Source organism: Hermetia illucens, chromosome 6 (genome assembly GCF_905115235.1).
Source record: "Hermetia illucens chromosome 6, iHerIll2.2.curated.20191125, whole genome shotgun sequence".
Classification (NCBI taxonomy): Eukaryota; Metazoa; Arthropoda; class Insecta; order Diptera; family Stratiomyidae; genus Hermetia; species Hermetia illucens.
The window spans coordinates 103,376,427-103,387,382 of NC_051854.1; the positions used below are offsets into that span (position 1 = coordinate 103,376,427).

Genomic DNA, 10,956 nt, shown 5'->3' on the forward strand with positions numbered 1-10,956 from the left:
AGAAGTGGAAGGGGGAAGGCGGTTCCTGGAACCTCTTCAACACGTAAGTGTTGCAAGGTAATTTCAGTGCCATATAGTATTATTTTCACTGACTTCAAAACTTCGATTTGATACTGTCAACAAATCATTTTAGCTTTTCTTGCGACTGCAACTATAAGCAGTATATACGGCGAAGTTTGAAAATTTATGCAGACTTACGACGAAGCAGCGAAGTAACTATAACTTCGGACCTAATGCTCCGATCGTTATGAAATTTAATGATAATATTCTTGGGATAATGTACGTGAAGAATATGTAGAAAAATATTTTCAACTTTTCCGGCCATCACAACTGTATATAACCCCTTACATCTTGGAGAACTAGAGCAAGATTCCTACGGCTACTCTGTGGGAATTTTAACAGCTTTCAATATCTCGTCTTGAAGCAATTTATTTTAGTCGATATTTCAGCCAACACCATATACATACTTTTCAGAGGATAGTTTTATATAACAACAAACTTCTTTATTGTTCAAGTTGCAATATTAAAAGTTTGTTGACGTAATGGGGTGAATATTAAAATAAACTTTTAGTCTTACTAATTCAATAATGATCACTTTCACAAACCGTACGATTTTTGCGTATCTAGTCGTACACCCTTTTCCCACAGAAATCGACAATGAACAATACAATTGATGGAAAGAAATTACATTTTATTGCATATAGCTCAAGGGTGCTATATTTACATTTCAGGTAGATGCGCATTTCCATTAATGAAGATAACACTTTTTAAATAAAACTAGAGCGCTTATTTAATTTTACACATTTCCCACCATTGCATTTTTTCCAGGAAAGCAAGATTCGTTTGCAGAGTGGAAGAAGTTAATAAAAATTTGAAACTTTAGAATTTTAGTAGAAGGATAGATCCTGGCAAATAGTGGTACGACATTTTTAATCATATTCTATATATCTACGCAGGCAACAGACCAATATCATTTGTCCACATTATTGCATATACGCGCATGTACGTAGGTAGTTGTGTATTTTCATACTCATAAACACTACTAAATCCAAAAGACGAAACGACTGGTAGCATTAGTAACGTGGTCATGCATCTACATAGGTTGAGAAGTGGAGTATATGTACTTTGTTGTACTTTATATAGCCGCTACCATAACCTAGCTGCTTTATTAATTAATGGAGCTGTCGCTTAGTGACGACAAAAACAGTGACTAAACTATTCTCGTTTTCGGGTTTCCATAGCATTAGTTGGAGACAATACAAAAGAAAAGCGTGTTCTTGACGGGACGGCAACTGAGAAGCGTGTATGAACCTTATAAATTCAAGGATGGAATAATATATTTTACCCCATTACATAGTAAGTCGGATGTTTCGTAGCAACGGTATGCACTCATACTTCCTTCACGAAATATATTGTAGTATTACTATTAAAAGCCAAAATCAATAGGAATTCACCTTCCTTTTTCAGAACACTAACTTCCAAGGCAATAGATATCAGTGAATGGCTTGTCACTAACAGGTACTGAACAGCCGCAGCTTATTTGGTGTGATAAACGCGGATATACAAATGCATGCAATTCTAAGCTTGTTCAAAATTTCTTGATTTAAGAGGAATGAGAAATCTAGTCGAAATTCGCATGGCATATTCCTGTGCCTATTAAGTTTAATGTCCTTTATTGTTACTTAAATCAACGAAAGTAACACTTCCATTAAGGGCAACATACATACATTTACATAGCCTTCTACAAATTTCGCACGAATCTCAATATAGTGAACTTAGTCACTAGAAGTGTATTTAGAACTGTACTAAGGCACATATTTGTTGTAAGCACTGTAACACTGTAACTGTTACCTAACTATTTATTTGCCCGATTTCCAATGGAACAAACTTTTCAAGAATAATTGAATTCTTTGACATATATCATAAAAGAGTTGCCTATTCTATAATTGACTTTTCCTTTTAGCCACGAAATGAAATAACATAATGGAATTTGAATAATTTCCCCATGTATTTGGAAACGTTAATAACTTGCGTTGAAGTTAAAGGAGATCATTAATCATGAAGGTGGTTTGCGTGTTCTCCGTAAGAACAATGTAATCTTAATTTTACCTTCCTTTTAAATAGTCTCACGCCTGAAAACTTCTTTCTCCTTAATGTGTAAGAATTTATTTTGTTTTGAAATTTATATATAATATTTAATATTTTTTTACTCCAATTTTAAAAATATATGTTCCTTATTTGCCCTACTATATTCCTCATTCTCGGTTGTCCTTTAATGCATGAAGTTTCACATATGTTTTTGCCTTGGGTTCCAATACAAATTCAATGCAGGAACATACCGGAGCACTATGTAGCAACTATGTAGCTTTCTTGGCTATCTTAGATAGTTGTTAGAAGTTTGCAATATACTGTTTCAGCATTTTGAGGGCTCAGAATTGCTAATTGAGAGTTCACAATTTATGGGAGATTTTTTGTTAAGTTTAAAAAGGGCTACCCATATATTAAAATATCAACACTAGCGAATAAGAAAAAAGAAGTTTTTTATTATTTCAAATCATCATGTTATTCTCAGTTCATCAGTTATTCTCAGAAATTTTTATATGAAGAATTTGTAAAAACAAGAATTTGTAAAAACAAATTCTCCATTTAAAAATTTCTGAGAATAACTTCGCATGCAATAAATGGCAAATTTAGTATCTTTTGAAATTCATCAGACCCAAAAATTGAATTGATAATGTTACGCTGCCTGTCGTCACTTCGTGAAATAGGGCAAAATTTCCGTACGAAAAGAAAGTAGAGGTTCCGGTGAATGTAGTCGTAGTTGGTGAATGAAATTTAAAATAACCCACTAAGTCATATATAAAGTAAAAAAAAAAACCCTACGGAAGCTGGAATTTCGTAGTTGGCAGTCAGTCGTGATTCACAGAAAAGCCCGTTCAAAAGCGTAACGATATTGGAGGAAGAGGTCGCAACATCCACGGCTGGACAAGTTTACTTTAAAGCATAATATTGTGGGTAACATAGTTTCATAGTTGCCCAATCATTGGTTTGACAAAATATATATAAAATAAAAAGATTTGGGTTTAGTAGACGGCAGTATATTTTTAGGTAAGAAAAAAAGGGGGTTCAAAATTGCGACATAAATGCAATCGTCAAGCGTGGTGGTAGGAATTAGTTAATTTGGGCTTCAAGGTGACCAGAATGAATAGACATATAGATACACTTCAACGTGCTGTATTTTAATTTGTTACAAAACGCCACTTTAGGCATAGAAGAATCATTTAGGGCAACAAACTCAAGTAAACTTCCTTCATAGCACGAGACTAGTTATTGTTTAATGCTCACGCCGACTCCATATGCCTCCTCTATCGATAAACTGTAACCTGGCTGAGCATCTGTAGCATTTGTTCGAACTCCAGGTTCATTAACAACGCATCTTCTTAAAAAAATATTTCCGGAAGATATTGTAGAAGCGAACGGAGTGAAATTTACCCTACGATACATCCTTGCCTTACAACCAAACTTGCATACATAACATTAAAATTGAAATGGAAGTTCCGAATTTGCTTGGTTTTTAATTCGAATCCATTCATTTTAAGGTTTTGTGTGCTGTCTGTCACTCCCGATTTATTCTTGTTGTACCAATACTTTTGTTACCCTCGGTTATATTTTTTTTTCTTTGGCTTCTGTGTGTGATTTGTATTACTTAAATGTTTTGCTCTTGTATTTTTATCGTCTTATATATGTTTAGATGTGCGTTCTTCAACTTCCTCTCCGGGAGCCATTTTTCACAGTGTACGAAAATTATTGGCAGTCACATAGCGTGGCACAAAATACAACGACCACGTAGGTGAAAATCTTTTCTTTTTGCTTGAAACTAAGTACGCTCATATAAAAGCACCATTTAATACCTTTTCGTTACATTTTTTGATACCATAATCTTTCCGCTTCCGATAACACTGATTCACATTTCATCTCAATAGGGGTAGCCATTTCCAGGGAAAGCGGGTTTAACAGACAGTCACAAAACCGATTTTAATGAGGTTTTGTTTTTATGCTTAGATAAAAATAGGTCAAACTCAACTTACATTCAAATCGATTCCATATTAGCTTAATCCGCCTGCATTTGGACTTTTAACTTGTATACGTGGATCCTAAATTTAACTACCACTTTGTTTATACCCTCTGTACATCACATTGTTACATGAGCTTCTAGCTGTTGCCACTCAGAGTGTGATTTACAAATCAGCAGCCAACCAATCTGTACAAAGTGTGATGTCCTCCTATGCGCCAGTATATTCAGCATAAAGTCATACGAACGCCACACCTGATTTAGCAATGTGACATGTTACATGTTGTAATCAATAACACTTTTATTTGATTGATATTGTCCATAGCCGGTAATCTCTAATCTGAATTGAGTATCCAATCTAAATTAAGTTTCCGGTGTTTTATTACGCCGTTTCTCAAGCAATTGTCTATTCAATGTTTTCTAATTTGTCCTTTCAATGTGTGTATATCATTAGTAAACACAACATAGTACATTCACTTACTAACACAGATTCACGTACACTCCGAAATAAAGCAAAAAGTATGAGTAGAGCAACTAATACCCTTTTCAACTCCACAACCCCCTGTAATTCAGTTTATTAAATATTTGTGTTGAAAAATCTATACCATTATTTGCAAAAATTCACTTAATAATATTCAATGCACCGCAGAGCTTTCCACTTCATATTAACGTACGTTTATGCAGTTGAAAAAAAAGTAAAAGGAAAAATATTCAGTCCCGTTCATTTATTGATATGTTTGAGTTTTCTCTAAACTAGTAATTATGTTTTAAAAACTGTTAAAATCCTTTTATTATAAAATACTCTTGTTAAAAATTATCACAAGATTGATATGCTTCGATTTATGCAGGCGGATCAAATATTAAAAAAATTGAAAATCGAGGCTAGCACACGGTAGCGGAATAATAGAGCCTAAAACTTCGAATCTTGTGAAAAACGAATGGGTAGATTCCAGAAAAATATGTCCTCTTCCAGTCTTACAGCTAAACCTTCCACAAATGTACTTCCAGGCTGCGATAAAAACTTTTCACATTTCCAACCCCACCTATATTTGTTAGTAGGCCTCCTGTTACTTTTCCCATTATAACCGCATGCGTCATGGAGCAGAGCTTTTATACAATAAATGCTTTTTGGAAACTATGAAGAAGCAACGTCAGTGAATGTCTAGGATAATATTGATGAATTTCACAACACAACCGTTAAATTGATACATATTTAAATTTTGCATCGGACAATTCCTAATATTCTATTTATAACTTGGCGTAATGGAAGAAAATATCAAACTTTATGTGTCAGAAAATTCAGGCATTTTTTTGTAGTAGGTCTAGTATGTATTCTACTTCTTTTTAAATTTGAGGATTGCAGAGGTCCTGAGTACGCATCAATTTGATGGCCGACGAAAAGTTTTGGTTAAAACAAAACCTTAGTAAAATCAACTCAATGTCTGCCTGTCTGTCACAAACGCAAATAAATTTGGTAAGAATTTGTATTCTATGAATCCCTTCACATACAATAAGAAGAATTTGTGTTGAATTTAAGGGGGGTTCAATACATGTGAAAGGGGTGTACATTTTCTTTTCAGATTATGGTCATGTGAAATTATTGCCCTCTGAGGTTGATGATTAGAATGCCTACATTGAATATATTCTATATGTGCAGTCATATATATCAGCGGCACAGTAAAGTGTCTGAGATTTTAAGAACCCATACAGATTTATAAAAAAAATTTATTTTTACATACTTTTTTAGCTATCATTCGCAATTTTTCGAGAGGAATTCCTCTCGGGCCCGTGGTAAAAATTTCAATGGAAAAAAGGGATATTATGGGGGCCCGCACAATTTTTACCCCAGACTCGTATAACTTTCACCCTGGGCCCCCTTTTCGGAATAATTTTCACCCAGGTCCTAGATTTTGTCTCTACGGCCCTCCATCTATCCATACGAAGCTGGTGGTTAGATGAAAATATATGTATGGTTATTCCCAATGCGAGCGATATTCGCTTTTTCGCACAAGTAAAGCAGAAATGTTTAAATCCTTTCGATTTAGGTGCGCTCATTTATGTATGTATCCGTTTTTGAACAGAAATGGATGGGTATATTGGTTATTTCTTCAATATGTATTTCTTAGAATGCTGAAATATATGAAAGAATATTTGGAATTCAATTTCAATTTACAAGTCATATAAGAAAAATACAACACCTTTCATACCGGAAGCGTCTAGCTCCTGCTTTTCGACTTGTTTAGCTCACTGCGGTTGTAATCATCCGATGAGTCATGGCGTTGTATCCTGCTATTTGTAGGACAGTCATGATTTATCATATAGGGGATCGTTGTTTGAGTATTTGTTTATTTTGTGTAAATAGAATTCAAATCGCCTCTTTTCGCTTATTACCTTGATGTCTAGGAATTTTCACCTAGCTGCCGCGTTTAAGATTTCTCTTAATACCCTTTGGCCGCACTTTTTTCGCATCAGTATTTCATTAATTATAATAATGATTAACATAATCTATCAATGGGTCGGAAGGGTAGTAGAAATTATAGGGCGAAACATGAATTGGAGCATCATAACAACGCCTGCTGAACTAACATTAACAACTCTACTACCAAACCCTACCTCCAAGTCCACGCAGTGATCGCTAATAATTATTATAATTAATTAATAAAAAACTGCGGACAGAGGAGGACGAAAACGAATCTTCTGCGCTTAAAAACTGGTGCTACAAGTTGGGGGTTGGATGTTGCTAACTACATAACGACGAACGCGGAAACAAAAAACGAACTAACGATTTGCACAATTTTCTTAAGGAACGTACGGAAAAGGAGTTGCCAAGCAGCAAGCAGCTAATCCTAATATAAGGCTGATGTCACAACGTTACAAGAGATACACTAGGCAAGGACCGGTTTCCTTCCGGTGGCGATCCAGTAAATCATGTGTTTTGAAGATATAAGCCAACGGCTATCCACTCCGCGTTTGTGAGGCGAATTTCGATAGATAGGCCTCAGATATATTCCACTAGATGTTGAAGATCTATGATGTGTACGGATAAACTTCGCTAATATATTCACAAGTCCAGTCCCTTTAGTGTGGGTACTTAACTCGTAGTTAAGATCCTGTCAAAAACCAGTTCCTAAATCATGAGAAAAGATCTGAGCATCCGCCCGACTTCGGATTGATGTCTGCTACCACTAGGCGTTCTAGAGTGCAAACGCACAGTGCAACAAAAAGAAGAAAAATACTTTCCAGAGTCCTACCTCTCATTTCGTTTAGTCTCAGTATGTCTACTTTATATCGCCGGAATTGTCACTCAAGTTGGAGAAAACGTTTTGAGTGCCCCTGATACCTTTGAAGCTTCTCACAAAATTCAATCAAAGTTCATAAAAGAAGGCAGCATGTGTATATTTCAGGAACCATTCATAAACCATTTTTATAGCAACAGGTCGTAGCGATTATATCAGCTGCAGGTTTCTAGACCACAAATTTCTATCCCGTCTACTCACATTTTCCGGCAAGCAGGTAATGCTCTTGAAGCCCAACTCACAGATAATCCTAAGGGCCGCCTTTTTATTCTGTATCTCTAGTAAAGTAATCATCAAGTGCAGTACTAACCACACTATCTCCTCTTACTGTTTTTATTCAAGAATTTTAAATGAATAAATTGGTATGATTTTTGTCAAAGGTGTATTTGAAAAGCAAGTCGGCTAGTATGTTCCTGTGGTCACCATCTCAATAATCTCTTCCGTATGAACCAACGAATATAGTTGCACGAATCTTGGAAGGGCTTCTAAATAGTTAGTCATATTACTTTTTGATGGTAGTAGAAAATTTATTTTGTTAAATTAACATTCGAACATGCCCGTTTTAACTTTACTAAGTTGATTTGGAAATTATGTAGTTCGCAAGATAATATACTCCGCTATCTTCGATCCGAATTTTGCCGATCGCTATTTTCCGACAACTCCGTCTTTTTCAGGCGCTCACCGAGCCGTATTTTACCCTTCTGTCTGATGGATTGCAGATTTGGCCATTTGGTCCTTGGTTTACCTAGAAGAGTTATATATATAAAATATATATATATAAAAGTTAGGACACGTGGCACGATGAACAGCTTCTGAATCGTCCCACTACGATCATATAGGCACTCCCCACTGGTTTACGTCCGCTTCTGAGCAGAGCTCCTTAAAGCATTTCCTCTTACTAAGCTACATGCCGAGCTTGAAGGTTTTGCGAGCTTCTTTATAGGCGCACTCTTTTTGAACTTGATCGATTCTACCTACTGCCCTCTGAGCCGCTCTTCTGACTCGGGGGCAGGCTGGACGAAAGCTGGCCAGTTCACTATTCCACCAGTAGTTGGGACTTCTACTGGGGAATGAGCCCTCCTAGGCATGGACGCGTCACATGCCTTGGTGATGCATTGTGTTACGTAGACAGCTCTTTCCGTAGATAATAATACTAGTGGTATTTAATTTAAATACTTGTAGACAATATTTGTCTTTTATATATATGTATATCTGGATTTTAGCAATTAATGAAGGAATATTTTACAGTTTTAGCTATGTACGAATGGAAAACCGTGTGTAGAGATACCTCACATAAGATGAACACAAAACCGTTATACCTGAAGCACCCAACTTCGGGTGACTCGACCGTTTGTATCTATTTTGATTGTGAACTTTCACTCTTCTCATAAAGGCAGATACTAGCGCAAGTGGAATATTCTCAATATAGTACTCTTCAGAACAAACTCGTCGTATAAACAAGTTTGGAAAAATAGTGCACAGTTGATTCTTTAGCTAAGTATGTACGTACCAATGGAATAGTCGCACAATTCAAAGTTCTTCAGATAACAATATCGCACTTGATCATAAGTTCTAGTACCTGGAAACGAAATAATCTAATGTATTCGAAATTTTGAAACATCCCATTTGCTATATTCAAACATATGTTTGTGTGACTCATAACTCTGGAACTAATCTTCTTTTAAGTTTACTTCACTTAAACGTGGATTAGCGTCTACGTTAGTTCGTGCATTTGAACTGTTGAGTATAAAGCAGTCCACAAACTAGTAATTTGGTTGGCAACAAGGTTGTCAACTTAGTCGAAATTGCAAAACTATGAGCAGGTTGTGGTAGCTTGCTCAACTTGCAGCAACGGCTGCAGGATTATCACAAAATTGTCATATGTAGTTGCGGGTGAACCCTTAGATTGCAACCACGTTATACTGCCTGTAGTTTGCAACATTAGTATGGTAACGACAATCATCCATCACACGATCTTAATACTTTAAAGACTAAAAGTTTAATAATGTTCGTAGTGGTAGTTAAGTATCATAGTCTATTATAAGTCAATTGCAACTTGTGTGACAACCAGGTTGCAAATCGGTGGACTGCTTAAGAATCTATCTAGAGTGCCTCTCTCACCCGAAGCTTTACTCTAGAGTCTGAGCAAAGTTAGTAAAGTATGATATAAGTAGCTCCGATCAAGTCTTAACTGTTATACATTTTTCTTTCCTATGAAGCGATCTTAATTTGACGTATTGTACAAACAAATACAAAAATAAAGTATAATTAAAGTGCTCGAATATCTCCAGTAAGTGCTCGTTTCACTTGATAAAATTTCCAAGTTTTTCTGCCACGTCTTCGGTTTGTAAGTTACTTTGATTGTTCAGGTACGTAATACCTATAGCCAAATGTGCGTAAATTTCATTAATAAAAGAGTAGAACAATGTTTGAGGTTCAAAGAAATTAGCGTTTTTACCAAAAAAATTGTTTTTAGTGTAGATTTGCAATTACGAAAGTGAAATACCGGGTACATTTAGAACCTTTTGACATCTCATCAAATTGATATTGAGCTGGTGCTCTAGTTTTGATCACATGGCATAACTTCCCCGATTAGTTGAATTGTGAAAATATTACTGGGTCTACATGCGCAATTAAATTAGTTTGAATTTTGTATTTTTAATAATTAAGATAGATACTATTTAAAAATAAAGTTAATGAAAAGCGATCAACCTCCCATATGATGGTAGTGTAGGCAAACAAACGGGTGCATATAAACTCATACATAGCTTGTTTGTGAAGTCAAAGAAATAGCTTCATAAAAAACTTCAAGAGCAAAGAGTGTAAGCAAACATCTCCGTATGGACGAGAATTCAATGCTTGTAATTACTCGGGGTATCATATAAGGTGCCTTACGGAATATTATATAATATTATGTTCCTATGGAACGCCCTTAATGTTTCTACGAATATTTTAATAATTAAGCGATATATTATGGCTGGAATGTTCCTAAGGCAATGATGTATACAAAAACCAGAAAATGAAGCAGCAAAGCTATTACATAGTAGTATCAAATCGGCAATGTACTGCATGCGACTTTTAAATGTGGGAAAAAGATATATCATTCTTAATAACGCCTATTTAAATGTAGATTAAAACATCGTACGTAGCTGTTTTCTTCTAAGTAAAAGGATTGATTTAAATTTCATTAGAAATATATTTTTAATATTACATTTTTTAGTTACAGGATGAGACAACTTAAAGGTAAAGTGAAGGAAACTAGGAAGCAAAAAAAAGAAAGAAAGGAGGAAAATTTGAAAATTCATCAACAACTAACAAGCATAGTGTTGCCAACAATTGGAATAGTAATTTTTATGGTAATACTTTACGTTTATGTTAAAACCAGACCGAAATTTGAATTATAAAAAACCGGCGAATCTGTTATATCAATCAGTCAATAAATAAGGAATTATCTCTCACAGTCTAGTGTTTTTAAAATGTTTCAAATGCCGTTGTAAATATTCTGGGAGGATTTCACATACGAGTATTATGCATATTTGTTATGACAAAGATTTAGCCTGAAAGGATAGTATATCAATTGGAACTCCA

The 10,956-nt window shown here is 35.2% G+C and overlaps 2 protein-coding genes across 4 annotated transcripts in view; one reads left to right on the forward strand and one right to left on the reverse strand.

Moving 5' to 3' along the window:
* LOC119658723 (protein couch potato) overlaps positions 1–5,022 on the reverse strand; it is a 57,007-nt gene extending 51,985 nt beyond the window's left edge. Inside the window, exon 1 of the mRNA XM_038066377.1 lies at positions 4,089–5,022. The gene's annotated coding sequence lies outside the window, so the exon portion shown is untranslated. The remainder of the gene's footprint in view (positions 1–4,088) is intronic.
* Positions 5,023–9,536: 4,514 nt separating this feature from the next.
* Positions 9,537–10,828, forward strand: LOC119660566 (single-pass membrane and coiled-coil domain-containing protein 4 homolog). Of its 3 annotated transcripts, none has more exons than XM_038069213.1 (2): positions 9,537–9,737; positions 10,595–10,828. In XM_038069213.1, exon 2 carries the CDS (start codon positions 10,596–10,598, stop codon positions 10,770–10,772), a length of 177 nt encoding a protein of 58 aa, XP_037925141.1. In that variant the 5' UTR covers positions 9,537–9,737; position 10,595; the 3' UTR covers positions 10,773–10,828. The 3 variants fall into 3 exon arrangements, with proteins under 3 accessions (XP_037925141.1, XP_037925140.1, XP_037925143.1); XM_038069212.1 differs by having other exon boundaries at positions 9,549–9,737; positions 10,589–10,828; XM_038069215.1 differs by lacking the exon at positions 9,537–9,737 and adding an exon at positions 9,758–10,531 and having other exon boundaries at positions 10,589–10,828.
* The last annotated feature ends 128 nt before the right edge of the window (positions 10,829–10,956 follow it).

Coding starts and splice junctions, on each gene's coding strand:
- LOC119660566 (XM_038069213.1), top strand. CDS start 10,596: ATGAGACAACTTAAAGGTAAAGTGAAGGAAACTAGGAAGCAAAAAAAA.